At 42.2% G+C, this 23,862-nt stretch overlaps 1 protein-coding gene across 2 annotated transcripts; it reads right to left on the bottom strand.

Moving 5' to 3' along the window:
* Nucleotides 1-7,958: 7,958 nt before the first annotated feature.
* On the bottom strand, nt 7,959-22,946 carry LOC110492407 (sodium- and chloride-dependent GABA transporter 1). 2 transcript variants are annotated; one of them, XM_036947383.2, is made up of 15 exons: nt 22,576-22,946; nt 21,129-21,507; nt 20,735-20,866; nt 20,449-20,549; nt 19,334-19,443; nt 19,046-19,178; nt 18,265-18,399; nt 18,071-18,174; nt 16,564-16,688; nt 16,311-16,423; nt 12,010-12,141; nt 11,439-11,541; nt 10,934-11,034; nt 10,461-10,628; nt 7,959-10,237 (listed from the first exon to the last, which is right to left on the bottom strand). In XM_036947383.2, exons 2-15 carry the CDS (start codon nt 21,355-21,357, stop codon nt 9,725-9,727), a joined length of 2,199 nt encoding a protein of 732 aa, XP_036803278.2. In that variant the 5' UTR covers nt 21,358-21,507; nt 22,576-22,946; the 3' UTR covers nt 7,959-9,724. The 2 variants fall into 2 exon arrangements, with proteins under 2 accessions (XP_036803278.2, XP_036803279.2); XM_036947384.2 differs by lacking the exons at nt 20,449-20,549; nt 20,735-20,866; nt 21,129-21,507; nt 22,576-22,946 and adding an exon at nt 19,629-19,658.
* Between the last annotated feature and the right edge of the window lie 916 nt (nt 22,947-23,862).

Below are 23,862 nucleotides of genomic sequence, written 5' to 3'. Positions count from 1 at the left end.
GCCTCTCCAACATAATCCAGGTAGAGTCGGGTATTCCCCAGGGCAGCTGTCTATGCCTGTTACTTTTTTCAATCTTTACTAATGACCTGCCACTGGCACTGAGTTAAGCCTGTGTATCTCTCTGTATGCTGATGACTCAACGTTATACACATCAGCTACTACAGCAAGTGAAATCACTGCAACACTTAACAAAGAGCTGCAGTCAGTTCAGAATGGGTGGCAAGTAATAAGCTAGTCCTAAATAAAACAAAAGACAAAATAGCTAACATCAATGACATGCATGGCAATGTCTCCTGGCTCAAAGTAGAGGAGAGATTGACTGCATCATAACTAGTCTTTTTGAGAGCTATTGACGACATGTAACGAGCTGTCTGTTTAAATGACTAATACACAGCTCAGTCACCTATGCATACCCTACAAGACATGCCACCAGTGGTCTCTTCACAGTCCCCAAGTCCAGAATGAACTCACAGTGCTACACAGAGCCATGACTACATGGAACTCTATTCCACATCAAGTAACTGATGCAAGCAGTAAAGATTTTAAAAAACTGATACTACACCTTATGGAACAATGCGGACTGTGAGGAAACACATAGACACAGGAACACACCCATGCATACACACACACACACACACACACCAGCACACGCACTCTACACACACGTATCTATGGTGGTATTAAAAGTGTTGTATTTTAAATATGTAGTGGTGTAATAATGTTATATGTACTGTTTTATTTGATTGTATGTTTTGCCTAGTTTGGACCCCAGGAAGAGTAGCTGCTGCTCTGGCAACAGATAATAGGGATCCTTAATAAATACAAATATAAACATTGTCTTGGCTTCCCATTCCCCACTTTGGAGTGGGTCCAGTTATCCTGCAGTTTCCAGTGTGCTCCTGAATTAGAGTCTTGGCTCCTGCATAGCTCTAGGAGAGGCTTGGGCTGGCGCTGATCTGCCCCTGGAGAGGAGGCTTGGTCTGGGGAGACTGCCTGCTGTGGCCCTGCCTGCCCTTCCTGGTCCTACTCAACCATCCATTGACTTGGGGATTGTGAATGGGCAGGGCCCTGAGCCTCTCTGACAGATAGGAATATAACGCATCGGCCACATCAGAGCTCTGATTCACTGCAGCCCCCAGTCCAAGCCTGTCCTGAAGGCCCTCCTAGTTACTGAAAGATGGCACTTGTAGGTTTTGTCATCTTACCGTATGACTACATATTTCCCAAACATACAAATACCTCTGCTACCACACAATGTGATTTTATACATAATAGGAAATTAAAAAACACAATACATTTACATTGCCACAAAAGTGAAACTATTGCTTTGCTATTCCAGAAAGCAGGAGGAGAACACAATACCAATCCGTAAAGTCATTTAGCTGTTCTTTCATCCCAGGAATTAACCTGCGCCCAGCGCCCTGCTTTCCTCTGCATTTTTGTTCAGTTCGCCTGGTTGTTGTTGTGCCTCATTTGCATGCGGCATTTGACCCAAGCCATAATCTACAGTGACTCTTCGATAAGCCCCTGGCACATTGGGGAGATGTCATAAGCTGTGACAAAAGACACGACGAGCTAGAACAAACTGAAGGTCACTGGGGACAACCTTCTGATTAATAAAAATGTTCATTTTTTTTTGTATTTAAATTCCCCTTCTCTGATATAGACTAATTCTAAACCATCTGCAGAGGGTTCGATACCTACCAAGTATCTTCCTGGGCTCAGCCAACAGTCAGGTTATTTATTGAGAAAACATGTTTTAGGTTTTATCAACTGGGAGACAGATGGTAACATATTCACCAGAGAGTTATCCAAACAATACCAATATTTTTACACATATAGAAGAAGCTAGTCTAGGGCAGGGGTGTCAAACATGCAGCCGGGGGCTATTTTTGGCCCAGGAATTGATTTTATGTGGCCCATATTTATGCTCCAAACATTAATCAAGTGCTTCAAACAGGGACAATATTTGAGTATACCTTCCCCTGTAGTAAGAGCTGGTCTGAGGCAACCAATTTCCAGTGGGGTGGGGAATGGGTAGATTCCATTCCTCCCTCATTTCTGGAGGATGCATAATCTTCAGAAGTGGAGGATTCGTTAAAAAGGACCTTTGCATGTTCTTAAGGCCCATGTGTTAACTTCCCATGAGTTGTAGTGGATGACTGGGTTACCTACTTGGCCTGGCTGCTATAAGCCCCTGATACCTCTGTGCTGAAGAATACATTGGCTGCATCTGAGCCCTGGAGCCTAAAGTAACCACAGCATGCTGTATCTGCTGCATCATGATAATATCTGATCAAACAGGTTTCAGACGTTCCCCTGAGCCTCCACTGATTTCCAAAGCCAGACACCACTGTGCTGAGTAAATGCATGTCGACACAGCATTAGTACAGATTCAGTGAAGGTGCTGAAATCAGCTAAGATTCTAGGGTTTTAATACATTTTTTATAAACAAGTTTATTTCAGCTTGGTTCTTATTGAGATTGGAAGCAAAGGTCGGTGTATGCAGAGGCTTAGCATGCTTGAAATGATCTCAGCCCCTCTGCTGAAAAAATCCAAGAGCACAACATCTTCTGATTACATTAACATGTAGATTCATGCATCTGTAAAGATGAGTTATTCATTAATGTATTTTTGCTCAGTCAGACGGAAGTCAGGGGCAAACACAACACAAGCCTAGAAGAAGAATAGGAACCATCACAACAACAAAAAAGAGCCCACATCAGAAATCTGGTGACCCGACCAGAAATCTTAGGAGCCATCTTGGATATGTCCTGGATGGCAGGAAGCTTGGCCCCAGTGATGTACTGGGCCGTTCACACTACCCTCTGTAGCGCCTTATGGTCAGATGCCGAGCAGTTGCCATACCAGGCGGTGATGCAACCGGTCAGGATGCTCTTGATGGTATAGCTATAGAACCTTTTGAGGATCTGGTGACCCATGCCAAATCTTTTCAGTCTCCTAAGGGGGAAAAGGTTTTGTTGTGCCCTCTTCACGACTGTCTTGGTATGTTTGGACCATGATAGTTTGTTGGTGATGTGGACACCAAGGAACTTGAAACTCTCGACCCGCTCCATTACAGGCCCGCCGATGTTAATGTTGGCCTGTTTGGCCCGCCTTCTCATGTAGTCCACGATCAGCTTCTTTGTCTTGCTCACATTGAGGTAGAGGCTGTTGTCCAGGCACCAAACTGCAAGTTTTCTGACCTCCTCCCTATAGGCCGTCTCATCATTGTCGGTGATCAGGCCTACCATTGTTGTGTTGTTAGCAAACTTAATCATGGTGTTGGAGTCATGTTTGGCCACGCAGTCGTGAGTGAAAAGGGAATACAGGACGGGGACTAAGAACACCCCCCTGAGGGGCCCCAGTGTTAAGGATCAGCGTGGAAGATGTGTTGTTGCCTTCCGGTACCACCTGGGGGCGGCACGTCAGGAAGTCCAGGATCCAGTTGCAGAGGGAGGAGTTTAGTCCCAGAGTCCTTAGCTTAGTGATGAGCTTCGTGGGTTGTATGGTGTTGAATGCTGAGCTGTAGTCAATGAAAAGCATTCTCACATAGGTGTTCCTTTTGTTCAGGTGAGAAAGGGCAGTGTGGAGTGCGATTGAGATTGTATCATCTGTGGATCTGTTGGGGCGGTACGCAAATTGGAGTGGGTCTAGGGTTTCTGGGAGGATGCTGATGATGTGAGTCATGACCAGCCTTTCAAAGCACTTCATGGCTGCCGACATGAGTGCAACGGGGCGGTAATCATTTAGACAGGTTACCTTCGCTTCCTTGGGCACAGGGACTATGGTGGTCTTCTTGAAACATGTAGGTAATACAGACTCGGTCAGGGAGAGGTTGAAAATGTCAGTGAAGACACTGGACAGTTGGTCCGCGCATGCTTTGAGTACACGTCCTGGTAATTCGTCTGGCCCAGCTGCTTTGTGAATGCTGACCTGTTTAAAGGTTTTGTTCACATTGGCTACAGAGAGGGTTATCACACAGTCATCCACAATAGCTGGTGCTCTCGTGCATGCTTCAGTGTTGCTTACTTCGAAGCCAGCATAAAAGGCATTTAGCTCGTCTGGTATGCTTGCATCACTGGGCAGCTCGTGTCTGGGTTTCCCTTTGTAATCCGTAATAGTTTTCAGGCCCTTCCACATCCGACGAGCGTAAGAGCCTGTGTAGTAGGATTCAATCTTAATCCTGTATTGACGCTTTGCCTGTTTGATGGTTCGTCTGAGGGCATAGCGGGATTTCTTATAAGAAAGCCTTTAGCTCGATGCGGATGTTGCCTGAAATCCATGGCTTCTGGTTGGGATATGTACGTACAGTCACTGTGGGGACGACGTCGTCGATGCACTTACTGATGAAGCCGATGACTGAGGTGGTGTACCCCTCAATGCCATTAGATGAATCCCGGAAGATATTCCAGTCTGTGGTAGCAAAGCAGTCCTGTAGTGTAGCATCCGCGTCATCTGACCACTTCCGTATTGATATGTTCAAGAACAGAGGCTGCTTCTGATTTGTGTATGCTGTGCTGTAAAAGGAAAACCTCATAATTATCAGTCTTTTGATCCTAGCAGCAGAATGATTTTTCCTCTTCTAAGTGGGCTATGAGGATTAATCATAGTGGCCTGTGTGAGTTTCTAAAACCCAGCGTTCTGTCATCCTTTCATAAAAGCATCATGGATCACCAGTTTGCTCATACAGTGTCCTCTCCTGCGGCCACACTCCTAGCACTTTTTCACATTTTAAAATAGTCTCACCACCGACTGTGCCAAGAAATGCTAAACACCAACCAATTTCTTTTTACCCCTTCTCACCTTTCCTTGTCTCAATCCCTTGATGTCCAAGCAGAGGACACATACACCATTTTTTTTGTCTGGATGAATGTCCGATGGGGTCCTACGGTCCTCAGTGTGGTATTTTTTATGTGGAGCTACTGTATAAGTCATATCTGTCACATGTGTACAGTGCCTTCGGGACGTATTCAGACCCCTTGACTTTTTCCACAATGGTTGTTTTCCCTCATCAATCTACACACAATACCCCATAATGACAAAGCAAAAACAGGTTTTTAGAAATGTTTGCTAATTTGTAGACATTTTTGCTAATTTCTTAAAACAAAAAAACTGAAATATCACATTTACATAAGTATTCAGATCCTTTACTCAGTACTTTGTTGAAGCACCTTTGACAGCGCTTACAGCCTCAAATCTTCTTGGGTATGACGCAACAAGCTTGGCTCACCTGTATTTGGGGAGTTTCTCCCATTCTTCACTGCAGATCCTCTCAAGTTCTGTCAGGTTGGATGGGGAGCGTTGTTGCACAGCTATTTTCAGGTCTCTCCAGAGATGTTCAATCCAGTTCAAGTCTGGGCTCTGGCTGGGCCACTCAAGGACATTCAGAGACTTGTCCCAAAGCCACCCCTGAGTTGTCTTGGCTGTGTGCTTCAGGTTGTTGTCCTGTTGGAAGGTGAACCTTCGCCCCAGTCTGAGGCCTCGATCCTGACTAGTCTCCCAGGCCCTGCCACTGAAAAACATTCCCACAGCATGATGCTGCCACCACCATACTTCACTGTAGGGATAGTGTCAGGATTCCTCCAGACGTGACTCTTGGAATTCCCGCCTATGAGTTCAATCTTGGTTTCATCAGACCAGAGAATCTTGTTTCTCATGGTCTGAGTCTTTAAGTGCCTTTTGGCAAACTCCAAGTGGGCTGTCATGTGCCTTTTACTGATGAGTGGCTTCCGTCTGGCCACTCTACCATAAAGGCCTGATTGGTGGAGGGTCTGAATACTTACGTAAATAAGGTATTTCTGTTTTTATTTGTAATACATGTGCTACAATTTCCAAAAACCTGTTTTTACTTTATCATTATGGGGTATTCTGTGTCGATTGCTGAGAGAAAAAAAAATCAATTTCATAATAAGGCTGTAACGTAATAAAATGTGGAAAAAGTCAAGGGGTCTAAATACTTTCTGAAGCCACTGTTTGTATCAATGGAGGTTGCTGAGGGGAGAGCGACTCATACAAATGGCTGGAATGGAGTGAATGGAATGGCTTCAAACACATGAAAACCAAAGAAAAACATGTGTTTGATACCATTCCTTTGACTCCATCCCAGCCATTATTATGAGACGTCCTCCCCTCAGCACCCTCCACTGGTATGTATGGTAAAATATATGCTGTATTAACAGTCAATGTATGTACATTTATGGGTCTCTATATGGAGAAAGACTTGTATTTCCAATGAAAATTGTGTTATATTTATCACAATTTGATGCTGCAATGCTGAATTTTGATTTCGGAACAGAAGAATAACTGTGTTCTGCTAGATTGCTTCCAACTAATCAAGAGCTTCCTTCTTGTGTCCTCCCCAGCTGAGAACGATGATCCATTGTCTTTGTGGACATAAGACATCATCTTCAGTGGCCTCAGCGGTGACTGGTTTTCATGGGTAATGATGCTAAATTACACTACTGGGAATAGGGAGGCTTCTAAGCCATCCATCATCGGCAAGTTTATATGTACTGCCATTATGGGCAATATTCAACCCCCAATTTGATATGAAGTTACACACACACACACGCACGTACACACACAAGCATGCACGCCCACACACACACACAATTTGCCACAAGCTACTAGAGGGTATGTCTCATTGTTTGCGAGTCATTGTTGTGGTGTCAGCTGGTGCAGTCTCGTTTATCACACTGGAAGCTAATGGATGCAGCAACTGCAGGAGGTTGGGGAGAATGAAGGAAGACACACACACAGCTGTAAAAGGTTGGAGAGATGAGGCGGGTCGGCTCGCCAGGTCCCGGGGCCAGAGCTGTTTTCTGGTGATGTTTTTCTAGCCTGCTGAGGCTTCGCATTCAGACTGGGTTTCTGAAACACTACTGTACATCACAAGGGAAGGTTTCAGACATCTTGCTCTCATTGTCTTTTCATGGTTGTTCTAAACTCTCCAAAAGCCAAATGTTTTGGTTAGAAATGATTTATTGTAGTGAAAACATTGGCCTGGGCTACTGTTACCTTTGGCAGGATTTCGTTCCCCGGTATACTGAACAATGGATTTATATTGCATTTCTAGTCTCCCACCTGGTTCTATAGTACACCTCCAAGGTAATAGTAATTAACAATTGCCTTCATATGCTTTTCTGTTCTTGCTATATATTTGCTACAAATCCTTACATATTTTTTTCTAGATAGCATTTTCTTAAGTGTGTAAATCTATTAATTACAAATATCATGACAAATATCTAGTCTCTCTTTTTAGAGATTCAAAACACTTGCCAATTACTACTCAGAGGTTTGATGCAGACTGAGCATACAAAACATTAGGAACACCTTGCTAATATTGAGTTCAACCACCTTTTGCCCTCAGAACAGCCTCAATTCGTCGGGGCTTGGACAATGTGTTGAAAGTGTTCCACATGGATGCTGGCACATTTAGACTCCAATGCTTCCCACAGTTGTATCAAGTTGGCTAGATGTCCTTTGGGTGGTGGACCTTTCTTGATACACATGGGAAACTATTGAGCGTGAAAAACCCAGCAGCGTTGCAGTTCTTGACACACTCAAACCGGTGCGCCTGACACCATACTACCATAACCCATTCAAAGGCACTAAAATCTTTTGTTTTTCCCCATTCACCCTCTGAATGGCACACATACACACACAATCCACGTCTCAACTCTCTCAAGGCTTAAACATCTTTCTCTATCCTGTCTCCTCCCCTTCATCTACACTGATTGAAGTGTATTTAACAAGTGACATCAACAAGGGATCATAGCTTTCACCTGGATTCACCTGATCAGTCTATGTCATGGAGAGAGCAGGTGTTCCTGATGTTTTCTGTTTAGTATTTGAGAGATCTATTATGGTGACCTAATTTCACAACATCAAAAGCTACTGTACAGCAAACACTACATTTTGCTTGAGCACAGTAATAAACAAATGCAGGACAGTTATTCATATTTTCTATAATTCTTTATTTTTTCAGCTTTTTTCTTTTTTTATAACATGACAATCGTGCTTTATCATATGACACCATTTAAATACATATCATGTTTATATTTTGTTGTACATTAGGCAGTGAGACTGTTAAAAATATACAAAACAATATCATATTTTACTAGACATAGTTTCTATTTTTAATATAATCGTCAATGTCTTCATTGTCATCATCATTTTGTATACTTCTGTAAGATATGTGCTTTAGTTTCTGTGAAAATATTATTGCAGAAAACAGCAACTCCTTTCGAATTTTTTCAACATTTAGACAATAACTTCCAATGTATTACAAACATTCACAGTTACATGTTTTACACAGTACAGTTTTACAACAAGGTTCCAGAGAAAACTGTGGTAGAGTAACTTTATACAAAAGTGACAGGACATGAACTGTAGCCATTTCACATTTTCACTTAGTTGTTTTGCTTTTCAAAGTAAACTTGTTTTGTTGGACCAAATGCTTTTCACTATAGCTGCCATAGAAGCAAACTAGCATTGTCTTAACATGCCAAGGCAAAAGTTAAAGCTTTGTGCTTTTCACTAGTAAAGCAAAGACAACGAAAAGACAATTAGAAACAGACCACTCTTCTACTGGCCTGCACCTATACATCTACATATGTATTGCTGAATACATACTGATCAAACTATAATTGATCACACACATAAGAGTGAACAAAAAAGGACTATGTTTAAACATAGAGTTGGTCCAATATTGTTTTCTAGCATACAAAGTGATTTTCTGGAGATCAGCCGAGTCATGCAAACAGACTATGGCTTGGCATAAATTGGTTGATAACTGGCTTAAAGCCTTCTCTGTTTTCGTTTTGGATCTGTCAGGAGACATTTTGGAATTTTATCTGATGTTACTGAGGAAAGCATGCAAAAAAAGTAAACAGGATTGACTGTCAGCATTAAGGGATAGTCAATGTTTGTAAATCACTTTTCTATACCCTGTGCTTTTGCATTTTATGTACGTTTTTGATACCCTGTGCTTCGCAAACTGAACACTGCATGGCATAGATAGTTCTTGCTTTCGTCTGCCTACAATTTTGGTCCTCGGTCACAACACTAAATAGTAGAAAACATCCCAAAAATAATTCAAAAAAATGTTTCAATCACATAAAAGTAAAAAAAGAATACAAAAAATGGGGATAAAATAACAGTCTCTCTCACACAGAAAATATTTTGCAACATTAATACTGGATAAATCCAGGGTTCATAGACTTTAAACTTCTTATTGGCATTGTGCTTCTTCATCAGAGTTCCCTCATTGCCATGTGGCCTGTAATCAGCCCCACAGAGTGCAAGTAAGGCTTAGTAAACCACCACAATAATTTGACCCCGACCATTTTGTTCACCAGAACTTCATCTCTACTATAGTCACACTGTATTTACTTGGTTCATGAAGATATTCAACAAATTGCTATTCTACATTTTCAATAGTTTTTTTTCTCTCACAGTATTACACAGTATGCTTACATATTTTTTGTTACCCAGATTACAGTAGATTTTGTGAACACTAACAGTCTTTGATTTTTGTATTTGTAATGCATACCAATAAAAAAAACATCAGCGTGTTGGCTTTACAAATGCAGAAAAATTAAACATGATATTTAAATCCGGTTTGATCAGATATTGCCCATGGAGGTAGGTGAATCAATTAAAATCTTGGAAGTCCTTGGTAATGTTTGACTGCACTTTCTCCATGAGGGTTCTGCCTTGTCTAGACATTGGCCTCTGCGTTGGTTAGGTTGGTAAGGTTGGTTGAGTTGGTTGAGCTCGCTATATTGAGTGGTGGGATGGCTGGCTCAGTTGGCGTTGCGCTAACTGGATTGGGTGGTGGGCTGGTAGGGCTGGTTGGGTTGGCTGGAGTGATAGGGACGGTAGGGACGGTAGGGACGGTAGGGACGGTTGGGACGGTCAGACTGGTTGGGTTCACAGGGCTAGCCAGAGTAACTGGAATGGCTGGAGGTGTTGGGCTGGCCGGGGCTGCAGCAACCGGGCTTGTAGCAGTTGGGTTGGCAGGACTAGCTGGGTTGCCAGAACTAGCCGGGTTGCCAGAACTAGCTGGGTTGCCAGGGCTTGCTGGGTTGGCAGGGCTAACTGGGTTGGCCAGGTTAGCTGGGTTGGCCGGGTTAGAAGGACTAGCTATGTTGGTCTCCGCAACCACTGCCTCAGGCCCATTCTCCTGTGGCCGTCGAACCACTGCAGGCGGCTGAAACATTATCTGCAGGCGCTGAGAAAAATTCACAACAAAACAGTTCATTAGGTAACACAATGAGTGCAACTCCAACATGTCCAGAAAGGAGAACCTGACTGAAATGATATTTTTACTAGATCTTAAACATGTTTGTTTTTTATCATTAAGGTTACATATCAATCATCACCAAATTGAATTGATTCTCTTGCACTTAGAGAAACGGGAGAACTATATCCATAATCATTATCGTGTCACTTACCTCTTTCCAAGTGCCCTTGAGTCCGAGATACATGTAGACCATGTAACCAGGAATGAGGACCATGGAGGACAGAGCCATGAGCCAGCCCACTCCCTGGCCCCAGGCGGGGAACACGTAGTTGTTCAAGGTGAGAGGAACCATTTGGACTGCACTGAACAGGAACACCCCCTGTGGGAGACATGGTACGATCCTTATTAATCCTGACACCACAGCTTCTTAGGCACTTTCTGTCTCTGTCTCAGAATTGCTTGAGGCAGGTCAGTGACTGATTGATTTATTTTATTTGACAGTAAAAAATAATAGATATATACACACAGTACAAAGCTTCTTTTTGTTTTTTAAGTGACCAGGATTGCACAATACAGTTGGCCGTTATTTCCATTGTGGTCCCTATTATCATTATTGATGTTATTGGTTATTTTCATTTTTCATGTCATGATGTTGTATTGGATGTGTATGGTTGTACTACTTACAGCCACGATGAGAGGAGTGAAACAGACCCAGCACAGCTTCCACCATATACAGGGCTTGTAGCCAATCATCTCCTGGATGTTGTCATAGAACTTGTTCACACCTGTGAGCCAAATGAATGCATGACCAAAGTATTCAAATTCAATTTCTTCCAATTTACTGCTAGTCTGCCGTGAATTGTGATGAGGAAGGAGAGTTGGTGTAGTGTAGGACACGTTAGCAGAGTTGAAGTCCCAGGGGTTGAAGTTGGACTGATGTCTTTGGACAGGTGTGAGGTTATTCTATCATTCAACTGTACCTAGACCATCTAGTTCATTCATTGTTCATCCCATCACTTTAGGAACAGTGAGAAAACGCTTTAAAATCTTTTTCACAAATCTTACCTGAGGATATATCACTGTAACAGGTAATTTTGTCATGTTGAAATAGGGTGTTTCTGATGTATACTATTCACTGCAATAATGTAGCTACTGTGTGTATCTGATGTTGCCTAGAGACTCTACCTACCATAGAACCAGGATATGGAGATGCACTCAAAGAAGACCAGGAAGAGGAGACACATCCCACTGGCAGAGTAGTAGTCGAAGAGCTTGAACACGTACAGGCCTCCCTAGTGACACAACACAGATGGATGAGTCACAGTACCAAAAGAACCCATATGCAGTGGTCTGTGGTCTCTACATTATATCAATGTCCTTATCTCAGATGGAAAAATGAGTGTTGGGATCCGATTTCAACAGCATGTGTAATCAAACAAACAGAATGGTCTAAACAAATCTTTTTTTTCCATAAATTAAATTAAACAGCAATAGTGTTATCCAATGTAATTCACATTTTCTATCAACTACTGTATCATTGAGCTTGGAGGTTTAACTGGTTGGTCAATGGCATTAGTGGAATTGACACAGTGACGTGAGAAAGAGAGAGAATGAGAGAGAGAGAGAGAGAGAGAGAGAGAGAGAGAGAGAGAGAGAGAGAGAGAGAGAGAGAGAGAGAGAGATGAGAGAGAGAGAGAGAGAGAGAGAGAGAGAGAGAGAGAGAGAGAGCGTGTTATGTGGTGTGCTGTGGTGTGCTGTACCTGTGTGATGTTGGACAGGCCGATCAGGTAGGAGACCAGGCAGACAGCAGCGATGAAGAGCTCTCTCCTGCCCCTCAGTGCCCTGGGAAACTCATCCACCAGAGCTGTTATAAAGCCCTCCACTGTGCAGAACTACAAACACACACACAAAATGGGGGACACTCAGCTAAAAAGGGGAGATATTTACAGTACTTTCCTTAGTATCTATGCAAGGCATCACTTCATGTTTCATCTATAATTGATCATCTTGTTCCTATTTGTAATTTTTTTCACAATAAATACATTTTTATCAACTGCATAATTTGTTAAATTGTTATTTATTTATTTTTCACTAAAAAAGAACCAAAAAAGTGCACTGGTAATTGGAAATTACAGGGACATGGATCCCTAGAAAGATAGTAAATATCCTTCTAATATACATTTGTTTATTTATAACATGGTGGTCCATGTATGGTATGATAACCATGTAACCAAGATGACGGATATTCATGGATTATATTGAATTAATTCAGATCATGGAAAGCATACATTGTAATAACCAACATATTATCCAGAAATAACTATATAAATGGTAGAAAAAATATATATATACATTTCATTTTGTAAATATATACATGGACCACCATGTTATATATATATATATATATATATATATATATATATATATATATACAGTGTTATATATATACAGTGCATCCCCCCCCCCCCCCCCCCCACTTGGCATTCTCTCAACCAGCTTCATGAGGTAGTCATTGAGAGAATGCCAAGAGTGTGCAAAGCTGTCATCAAGGCAAAGGGTAGCTATTTGAAGAATCTGAAATATTAAATATATTTTGATTTGTGTAACACTTTTTTTGTTACTACATGATTCCACATGTGCTATTTCATAGTCTTCACTATTATTCTACAATGTAGAAAATAGTGGAAATAAAGAAATCCCTTAGATCAGGTTCAAGTCAGGCTCTGGCTGTACTACTCAAGGACATTCAGAGACTTGTCCTGAAGCCACTCCTGCATTGTCTTGTCTGTGTGCTTAGGGTCGTTGTCCTGTTAGAAGGTGAACCTTCGCCCCAGTCTGAGGTCCTGAGTGCCCTGGAGTAGGTTTTCATCAAGGATCTCTCTGTACTTTCCTCTGTTCATCTTTCCCTTGAACCTGACTAGTCTCCCAGTCCCTGCCGCTGAGAAACATCCCCACAGCATGATGCTGCCACCACCATGTTTCACTGTAGGGATGGTATTGGCCAGGTGATGAGCGGATTCTGGTTTCCTCCAGATGTGACGCTTGGCATTCAGGCCAAAGAGTTCAATCTTGGTTTCATCAGACCGGGGAGAATCTTGTTTCTCATGTCTGAGAGTCCTTTAGGTGCCTTTTGGCAAACTCCAAGTGGGCTGTCATGTGCCTTTTTCTGAGGAGGCTTCCGTCTTGCCACTCTACCATAAAGGCCTGATTGGTGGAGTGCTGAAGAGATAGTTGTCCTTCTGGAAGGTTCTCCCATCTCCAAAGAGGAACTCTGTAGCTCTGTCAGAGAGACCATCAGGTTCTTGGTCACCTCCCTGACCAAGACCCTTCTCCCCCGATTGCTCAGTTTGGCCAGCTCTAGGAAGAGTCCTGGTGGTTCCAAACTTCTTCCATTTAAGAATGATGGAGGCCACTGTGTTCTTGGGGACCTTCAGCGCTGCAGAAATGTTTTGGTACCCTTCCCCAGATCTGTGCCTCAATTCAATTCTGTCATCGGAGCTCTACAGACAATTCTTTAAACCTCATGGCTTGGTTTTTGCTCTGACATGCTTTGGGATCTTATATAGACACGTGTGTGCCTTCCCAAATCATGTCCAATCAATTGAATTTACCACAGGTGGACTCTAATCAAGTTGTAGAAACATGTCAAGGATGATCAATGGAAATAGAATGCACCTGAGCTCAATTTCGAGTCTCATAGCAAAGGGTCTGAATATTTATGTAAATTAAGTATTTCTGATTATTATTTAGAATTAATTTGCAAAAATAATTAAAAACCTGTTTTCACTTTGCCCTTGTGGGGCAAAATGTAACAAAGTGTGGATAAAGTCAAGAGGTCTGAGTACACTATCTGAGTACACTATCTGAGTACACTATATTTTAATTTCACCTTGATTTAACTTGGCAAGTCAGCTAAGAACAAATTCTTATTTACATTGATGGCCTACCTGCCTTTTTCAGGGGCAGAATGACAGATTTTTACCTTGTCAGATCAGGGATTCGATCTAGCAACCTTTCGGTTACTGGCCCAACGCGCTAACAACTAGGCTACCTGCCGCCCCATGACCAAAAGTATGTGTACACCTGCTGAACATCTCACTCCAAAATCATGGGCATTAATATGGAGTTGGTTCCCCCTTTGCTGCTATAACAGCCTCCAATCTTCTGGGAAGGCATTCCGCTAAATGTTGGAACATTGCTGCATGGATTTGCTTCCATTCAGCCACAAGAGCAATTTAAGGTCGGGCACTGATGTTGGGTGATTAGGCATGGTTCACAGTCGGCATTCCAATTCATCCCAAAAGTGTTCGATGGGGCTCTGTGTTGGGCAGTCAAGTTCTTCCACACCGATCTCGAAAAAACTTTTCTGTATTGACATCACTTTGTGCACGAGGTGCATTCCCATGCTGAAACAGGAAAGAGCCTTCCCCAAACCTTTGCCACAAAGTTGGAAGCACACAATCGTCTATAATGTCATTGTATGCTGTAGAGTTAAAATTTCCCTTCACTGGAACTGAGGGGCCTAGCCTGAACCATGAAAAACAGCCCCAGACCATTATTCCTCCTCCACCAAACTTTACAGTTGGCACTCTGCATTCGGGCAGGTAGTGTTCTGGCATCTGCCAAACCCAGATTCGTCCATCAGACTGCAAGATGGTGAAGCATGATTCATCACTCCAGAAAACAAGTTTCCACTGCTCCAGAGTTCAATGGCGGTGAGCTTTACACCACTCCAGCCGACGCTTGGCATTGCGCATGGTGATCTTAGGCTTGTGTGCAGCTGCTCGACCATGGACACCCATTTCATGAAGCTCCTGGCAAACAGTTATTCAATCAATCAAATGTATTTATAAAGCCCTTTTTACATCAGCTGATGTCACAAAGTGCTATACAGAAACCCAGCCTAAAATCCCAAACAGCAAGCAATGCAGCTCCCTAGAAAGGCAGGAACCTAGGAAGAAACCTAGAGAGGAACCAGTCCTCTTCTGGCTGTGCCGGGTAGAGATTATAACAGTACATGGCCAAGTTGTTCAAATTTACTTATTGTGCTGAGGTTGCTTCCAGAGGCAGTTTGGAACTTGGTAGTGAGTGTTGCAACTGAGGAAAGACTACTTTTATTCACTACAAGCTTCAGCACTCTGTGGTTCTGTTCTGTGAGCATGTGTGGCCTACCACTGCACGGCTGAGCCGTTTTTGCTCCTAGACATTTCCACTTCACAATAACAGCACTTACAGTTGACCGGGGCAGCTCTAGCAGGGCAGACATTTGACAAACTGACTTGTCGGAAAGGTGGCATTCTATGACGATACCATGTTGAAGATCACTGAGCTCTTCAGTAAGGCCATTTTACTGCCAATGTTTGTCTATGGAGATTGCATGGCTGTGTGCTCGATTTTATACACATGCCAGCAACGGGTGTGACTGAAATAGCCTAATCCACTAATTGGAAGGGGTGTCCACATACTTTTGTATATATAGTGTATTTCCATTAGTTTTTAAGCACTATCAACCCCATTTTGGCAGCGACCTCGAAAATATAACTCCAACATGTCATATAGCCATTTATCTTGCTGAACCATTACATTTCCATTACAAAAATAGTCAGAGCGCAAGTGTGCAATGTTATGATTTATCTATTTTGTGTAAACGGGAGTAGCAGCATTTAGCATAATTGCTAGCAAACTCAGTGGCCTTAGAGTTAGGCTACCCAAATATCATACACAAGCTGAAAGCATGAGAACAGAGTACCCCGGGGGCAGAGAGAGGGAGGTGATATAGTTGCATTAAAAGGAGTTGACAGTAAAAGTCAAGGCTCAGCTACAGTGTATCTGTCCACTAGGGAAAAAAATACATTAGCCAGTGTGCTTCTCCTGTGGAGAGACCAGAGAAAACCAGTGTCATATATACCTGTGCTAACACATTTAGGTCAGAACCTAAGTAGCCTGGTCCCAGATCTGTAGGTGCTTTAGCCAGCTCCCCTGACAAGGCATGACAACAATAGTGAGAGGATTGGGCTAAAGCCCCAACAGATCTGGGAGCAGTCAATGAAAACAGCCTTACCTGACTGTCAATCCCCAGCATCAGCAGCATGGAGAAGAACAGGATAGCCCAGAGAGGAGAAATAGGCAGCTGGGTCACAGCCTCGGGGTATGCCAGAAAAGCCAGGCCTGGACCTGCATACCAAACACACAACACAACGCATTAGCTCGCTGTTCTCCGGGCTACATTTCTCTTTGTGGATTGAGACAGTGAGCAGGAGTCAGAATAGACAACATTACTCCCCTATTGTGCTCTGAGGGAGTATTGAGTTTACCTGAAGCTGCGACTTCTTGTATTGGTCTGTTAGTCACATTCGCCATGAAGCCCACAATAGAGAAGATGACCAGGCCCGCAAACATGCTGGTGAAGGAGTTGATGCAGCACACTATGATAGAGTCTCTGGGGAAAGGAAACATGAAAACGTCCTGTTGTCAGAGCTTAAGGTGATCTGTGATCTCTTTTGTAACATCATCATGGATTCCTAAAAAGGCCCTTCTCAGGAGAGAGAGAGTTGATTCCTTATTATTGCTGAGTGGAAAACATATCCCCGCTTAGTAACATATTTATATTGGCCACATAAGGTGTGCACTGAGATTGTAAAAATATGTGCAATTTACTTTTTGTATAGCATTCCAATGGGGAACAATGTTATTTTTTACAAAGAAGTTTAATGTCACAGTAATACCTAAATATTAATTAATGCAATGTCCATTTCTAATGAATGTCAAACCCCTATTTGCAAAGAAGAGTTTTCCAAAATCAATCCTTATTTACAAACCTAATTGCATCATATAAAGTGTGGCCTGTAGCTAAATAATATTGGGTCGCTAATAAACAACAAGTAAATTGAAATAAACGCAAGCTGAGTCTGCATCATTATATAACTGATGAGCAATTTGTGTGACCTAGAACCATGGATGTGCTGTTTGGGGAAGAGGTTGTGAAATTGTTGAATAATTTTATTTGATGTATACTACCACATCCAAAGCCATATGAAGGGCCCCATATGAGACTGAATTATAGTATACCGAACAAAAATATGAACACAACATGTAAAGTGTTGTTCCCATGTTTCAAGAGTTGAAATAAAAGATCCCAGAAATGTTCCATACGCACAAAAAGCTTATTTCTCTCAAATGTTGTGCACAAATTTGTTTACATCCCTGTTAGTGAGAATTTCTCTTTTGTCAAGATAATACATCCACCTGACAGGTGTGGCATATTAGAAGTTGATTAAACAGCATGATCATTACCCAGGTGCACCTTGTGCTGGGGACAATAAAAGGCCATGTTTAACCACACCAGCCCAGGACCTCCACAGCCGACTTCTTCACCTGTGGGATCGTCTGAGACCAACCACTCAGACAACCGATGAAACTGAAAAGTATTTCTGTCTATAATAAAGCCCTTTTGTGGGAAAACTCATGATTGGCTGGGCCTGGCTCCCCAGTGGGTGAGCCTATGCCCTCACAGGCCCACCCATGGCTGTGCCCCTGCCCAGTCATGTGAAATCCATAGATTAGGGCCTAATGAATTCATTTAAATTGACTGATTTCCTTATATGAACTGCAACTCAGTAAAATAATTACATGTATATTTTTGTTCAGTATACTTTATCGATTGTAACAACATTGATTTAGGCTTCTCAATGTACATGGCTGATAGTAAGGTCCACTTTACAGTCACATTTACTGTTAAGGTATACTGGTCGAATTGTTGCCTTTTCAGGTCTTGTCTGATACATTATATTTCCATTTAATAGAAGCCTACCTCCATCTTACCTGTAAACATTATTATTAAAAGGGTTATAGCTGCCAAGAGCTATCAGTGAGCCCAGTCCCAAACCGTAGGAGAAAAATATCTGAGTGGCAGCATCCAGCCATACCTGACAAGGGGAGAGAACCATTTAGCCGTTTGACAAAGGGGCTGAAAATGAATGACTCCCATACAGGTATTTGATAAATTAATTCAGTACCTCAGATTCTTTTAGTTTTTCAAAGTTAGGGGTGATATAGAAGAGAATTCCATCCATAGCTCCAGGTAGAGTCACTCCACGGCAGAACAGAATGAAAAGCATGAAATAGGGGTACGTGGCCGAGAAGTACACAACCTAGAAAGTTAAATAAATGAGTCACCATCAGCAGGAAATTAATGCATGTTAACACTGTCAAGTGCAGATGAGCTATACGCCATTGAATTAACACATTTGCAATTCAGTCTCTTCTTAAACAAAGGCCTTTTCTTTAGAGAGGAATACCAATGGATTTATTGTCCTCCAATCTCTCGCACAGAGAACAGAAAAAAAGAGAAGAAAATAAATAACAGAAATCCAGTCAAGAAATGTTGTGGTTTTGTGACCACAACAAATGTTATTTTCTATGATCACATGACACATTCGATTTCCAGATCGTAGCAACACCAGGAACATTGTTCCAACTGAGGGAGAGAGAAATGAGAGACAAACTGATTTTAGAGGGCTTGTTCGCTCCTCCTCCTCATCATCAAATTTCTCCCCAATTTTCTGTATCAGGAGAATTGGAATTAGAGAAGGACCCATGAGCCTGAATATGATTACTGAACATGAGGGTTTGATGTCTCTCCTCTCATTCTAAACGTCTATCTGGGCAATAGTCAGTGCAATATAAATGATTGATTAAGGTGATATGACAACGATTAATATTGCATCACTGTCACACATTGGATGACAGAGAGCTTTTGCATACACCTAAATCCGCCATGAGAAACCAATCTCTTACCTTGCCAGTCCAGCTCACCCCTTTCCAGATACAGAAGTACACTAGGACCCAAGCGATGGCCAGTGTTATTGCCAGTGGAGCTCGGATCTGCCCTGGTTTTTCCAAGCCATCGGTCAGTTGATGCATGTTGCGCCTATGAGATCAGAGAGAGTAACAATAAGACTATTATACAGACTGGGAGAATGCTTTGCAGCAAAGGAAATGTCCTTTTATACTTATCAAGCAGTCATGCAGGGTACTGTAATGCTGTGCTGAAGCAAAAAAAAAATTAAAAGCTGCTAGTCTTACTCCCAAAACTCCATCACCGCGCTGGTAAGATTGGTGTTATCAACTATACTGTAGTTTGAGTAACACTTTTCTGTGTTCCATGGATTGCCACATGAGCTCCATGGAAGTTCCTGAAAAACAGAAGGATAACGTAAAAAAACGGAAGGATAATGTATGCTTTCCTCCTTGACACAATGATAAATCTCACATGGCATCAACAAGCATGTTACAATCCTCAGAGAGCATAGAGCAAAGCTGGAACACATGTTTGTCTCATCCCCATGTGGTTTGTAGGTGGTAAAGGTGTGGTACTTACAGTGGTAAAGGAGTTGTAGGAGGTAAAGGTGTGGTACTTACAATGGTAAAGGAGTTGTAGGAGGTAAAGGTGTGGTACTTACAGTGGTAAAGGAGTTGTAGGTGGTAAAGGTGTTGTACTTACAGTGGTAAAGGAGTTGTAGGAGGTAAAGGTGTGGTACTTACATTGGTAATGGAGTTGTAGGAGGTAAAGGTGTGGTACTTACAGTGGTAAATGAGTTGTAGGAGGTAAAGGTGTGGTACTTACAGTGGTAAAGGAGTTGTAGGTGGTAAAGGTGTGGTACTTACAGTGGTAAAGGAGTTGTTGGTGGTAAAGGTGTGGTACTTACAGTGGTAAAGGAGTTGTTGGTGGTAAAGGTGTGGTACTTACAGTGGTAAAGGAGTTGTTGGTGGTAAAGGTGTGGTACTTACAGTGGTAAAGGAGTTGTTGGTGGTAAAGGTGTGGTACTTACAGTGGTAAAGGAGTTGTTGGTGGTAAAGGTGTGGTACTTACAGTGGTAAAGGAGTTGTTGGTGGTAAAGGTGTGGTACTTACAGTGGTAAAGGAGTTGTAGGAGGTAAAGGTGTGGTACTTACAGTGGTAAAGGAGTTGTAGGAGGTAAAGGTGTGGTACTTACAGTGGTAAAGGAGTTGTAGGAGGTAAAGGTGTGGTACTTACAGTGGTAAAGGAGTTGTAGGAGGTAAAGGTGTGGTACTTACAGTGGTAAAGGAGTTGTAGGAGGTAAAGGTGTGGTACTTACAGTGGTAAAGGAGTTGTAGGAGGTAAAGGTGTGGTACTTACAGTGGTAAAGGAGTTGTAGGAGGTAAAGGTGTGGTACTTACAGTGGTAAAGGAGTTGTAGAGATAGTAAATGGCCCAGGCAATGATGACAATGTAATAAATGTTAAGCCAGAAGGCCAGGACAGCTGCTGCAAGGCCAACACCTATGAGATGGAAATTGATGACATTTTTTGTGCATGCTCCTAATGCTCCAACATATTCATAGAGACTTACAGAAGAACATAAAGATCGGTGCACAAGGGACCACCTGACTACTAGGAATTTGATTTGATACAAAAAAAATGCTTTTAGACATACAGTAAGAGCATTGCACGAGTAGAATGTATACCTTTGAATACGGGAGCCAGTTTCCAGACTCCAAGCCCACCAATTGAGGTGTATTGACCAAGAGCCGTCTCCAGCAGGAACAGGGGCATCCCAGCAAATATGAGTGTCAAAAAATAGGGGATCAAGAAGGCTCCTGCATAGACACAAGTAAATCAAACCAAATATAAATGTTCCAAATAAAATGAGACTTACAGCCCACTGTGGAAGCTAATTGGAATCTTATTCAATTAGGAAATGAAAAATGCCTGTCTGTGCTCTTACACAAGGGACATTGTGGTAATCACTTTTCATAATAATTAGGGTTCTCAATATTGACTAAGCACTTAGGCCTACTTAAGAGTGAAATGAGCTTAGGTTATATGTAGGTGATATGACTTTTTTTAAATCGTGTTTACCTCCACCGTTTTTTCCACAGAGATATGGAAATCTCCATACGTTGCCCAGTCCAATTGCATAACCTACACACGACAGAAGGAAATCGAATCGCCCTCCCCATGTTTCTCTTTCGGGAAGATCCTTTTTCGTATTTTCCCCTTTCACGTCCAGTGACTTGGGTTTGTCATTAGTTGCCACTTCGTTAAGTTCTGTTACTTGTCCATCTGCTTTGGTGCCGTTGGTAGCCATGTCTTTCGATGTGTCAGTGGTCCTGGCCTTTGAAAGGGGAGCTTCAGCACCCGTCCACGCAGACAGCAGCTTCGCGGTTTTTGGCCAAAACCTCTGAACCAAATGTTTGAAAGCAGGTGAAGGCTATAGGGACAGTCTGTTGCCGTTAACCTGGAATTGGTGAATACAGTGATTGGTCGGTTTTTGTGTGCGCACTCAAATTGAGGAAATTGATTAAACAACATGATTACGTTTACAATAGATTTGCTACAGAATGGGACTGTTCAATACACACCTTGGCTTTTGTAAATTACTGAAAATAAAATGCATTTTGAAAGTAATATTTTTTCGATCGACTCCACTCTAGACACCAATAAACGTCTGACCAAATATATGCAATGCAGAGTCTAAAACACAAGAATGCTATAAAAAAACAATAATGGCACATTAATGATGGCACAGGACTTTTCCACCCATATAACAACGCATACGATAGGTTTGTACGTAGATTGTTTATTGGCTATGAAGCCTACTTCTCCCACCCACAATATTCTTACAATCAAACCAACACAATTTGCAAATGAATACAGTCCAATGTCGAGAATGCACATCACCGAATGCATCATTACTTGCAAAGAAAACAACTTTCAGACATTGTTATTATCCAAGCCACCGAGCTCACGCGCAAAACGCAACACCGCAACATAACATTCGACAATTACATATGCACATCCAATCTGAGAGAGCAACAATTACGCCGTGCAACTGACACATGCAGATACGCTTACTAATTACCTATGCACTACCTATGCACTGATTTAAGTGGACAGAAAAACCGACAGCAATATCTCAACCAAACTGGATCACAATTGCATTGGGGAGACAAAGGAATGCCCAAAGCGTAAAGCTTTGCGCACCAGGCTGCACAAATGACATTCGAGGAATAGAGAACCAAACGCACTCCTATATGACAAAAACATGTACACAGTTATATGAACCATTCAATCAACCAAGAGCCATCTATTCTGCATTTAATTGGCTATAAAACAAGGTGTATTTTCTTCATTACCTAAAGTCATTATGGTTACAACAGTTCCATACTGTCACGTTAAACTACGAGTTAAATCATCGGCTTGCTTGTTGCTTTATCCCTGGCTATAAACGATTCACGTAATTGTAACACCGGGAGACGGATTGGTAGGGAATTCACACACACATCAAATCATCTAATTTACTCACAATGAAGCTGCGCTCTCTGCCACCGAGGATGTGCTGCCTGCCACAAATCTCGAAACGAGGTATCCGTAGATTCCCTCTGAAGTTGTAAACTTCCAGTTTTACTTGGAACATAAAGATATTGTTTTTCCATTAAAAGACTTGGAACAAGCGCCACAAGTGTCCTAGAGGAGAGCGCACACGTATCCCGCTGCCAGGAGCTGTCCAGCGGCGCGAGGTGCTGACGAGGTGGCTAAATCAACACGAGAAGCAGCCGCTTCGCCTTGTGCGACTGTCTAACGTCAACAACCAGAAACGTTGGGGGGGGGGGGGGGGGGGAGCACAATTCTCAATTCCCATCTACATAGCGTCAATGTCATCTGAAAGTCGACCCCCCCTACACATCCAACACTGACATCGCGATGGAGCATGTTTTCTCAATATTTCATGACTTTTTGTTTTCTCTGTTTTACTAATGGGCAAATTCTGACAAATTCTAAAGCAGTGGTCAGATTTAGTTGACTTGAGATTCACCACTAGGCTAACAAACAAGGTAATCCGACGATATCGCACCTTTTAAGTGGAAGTGGTCAATAACCTATTGACCACCTTATTTGACACTAAATTTACAATGTCACGACCTTCAAATTGAGGAAAATTCGAAAACACCTTATTCCCAGCCTCCAACCCCCAAATATGTCACCCCAACACAGCCCAACCCTACTCAAATGAACTGTAATCTCGGAGTGTAAAATGCAAACATGTCGAGGGCAGTGTTTGCACGATAAGCATATTTGGAAGCTGAGGCCAGTCGGTGGATGTCTGCTTTCTGGCAAGTGTGAAAAGCGAGCCCGTCAATAAAGGGAGGGCTGTAATCGATTTAGCCTACCGTCTCCAGAAATGAACGGAGGATGTAAGAGGAATAAACTTACCCAATGAAGAATAATTTAACTCACAAATTCAAATAAATGTGTGGCTTCAAGCTGTACAATTGAAACTGCAAGACATTTTACAGATGTGGTTGTCCTAAACGTGAATACAGCAAGCCAAACGGAGTTTGAGCTGAAGTATCTGGTTTTGAAATATTTTTTGTAACCATAGAAATAAATAAGGCAAAAGGAAAACAACATTAGCCTCTGTGGACTTCTTCACAAAAACAAGTTTTGACTTCAGTGGTAAGTCCTGTATTGCAATATTATTGTACCCTGATGCAGGTCAAGAATCAACTGCATTGAAAGTATTCTGAAAGAGGAAGAATACTTTATCATCATACATAGATCAAGTTTTTTTGTATACATATATATAATATTT

The sequence above is a fragment of the Oncorhynchus mykiss genome, chromosome 16 (assembly GCF_057628025.1).
Source record: "Oncorhynchus mykiss isolate SJ-2025 chromosome 16, ASM5762802v1, whole genome shotgun sequence".
Taxonomy (NCBI): domain Eukaryota; kingdom Metazoa; phylum Chordata; class Actinopteri; order Salmoniformes; family Salmonidae; genus Oncorhynchus; species Oncorhynchus mykiss.
Note: the sequence above shows the minus strand (reverse complement) of the source record. Positions and strands in the feature narration are given on the sequence as shown.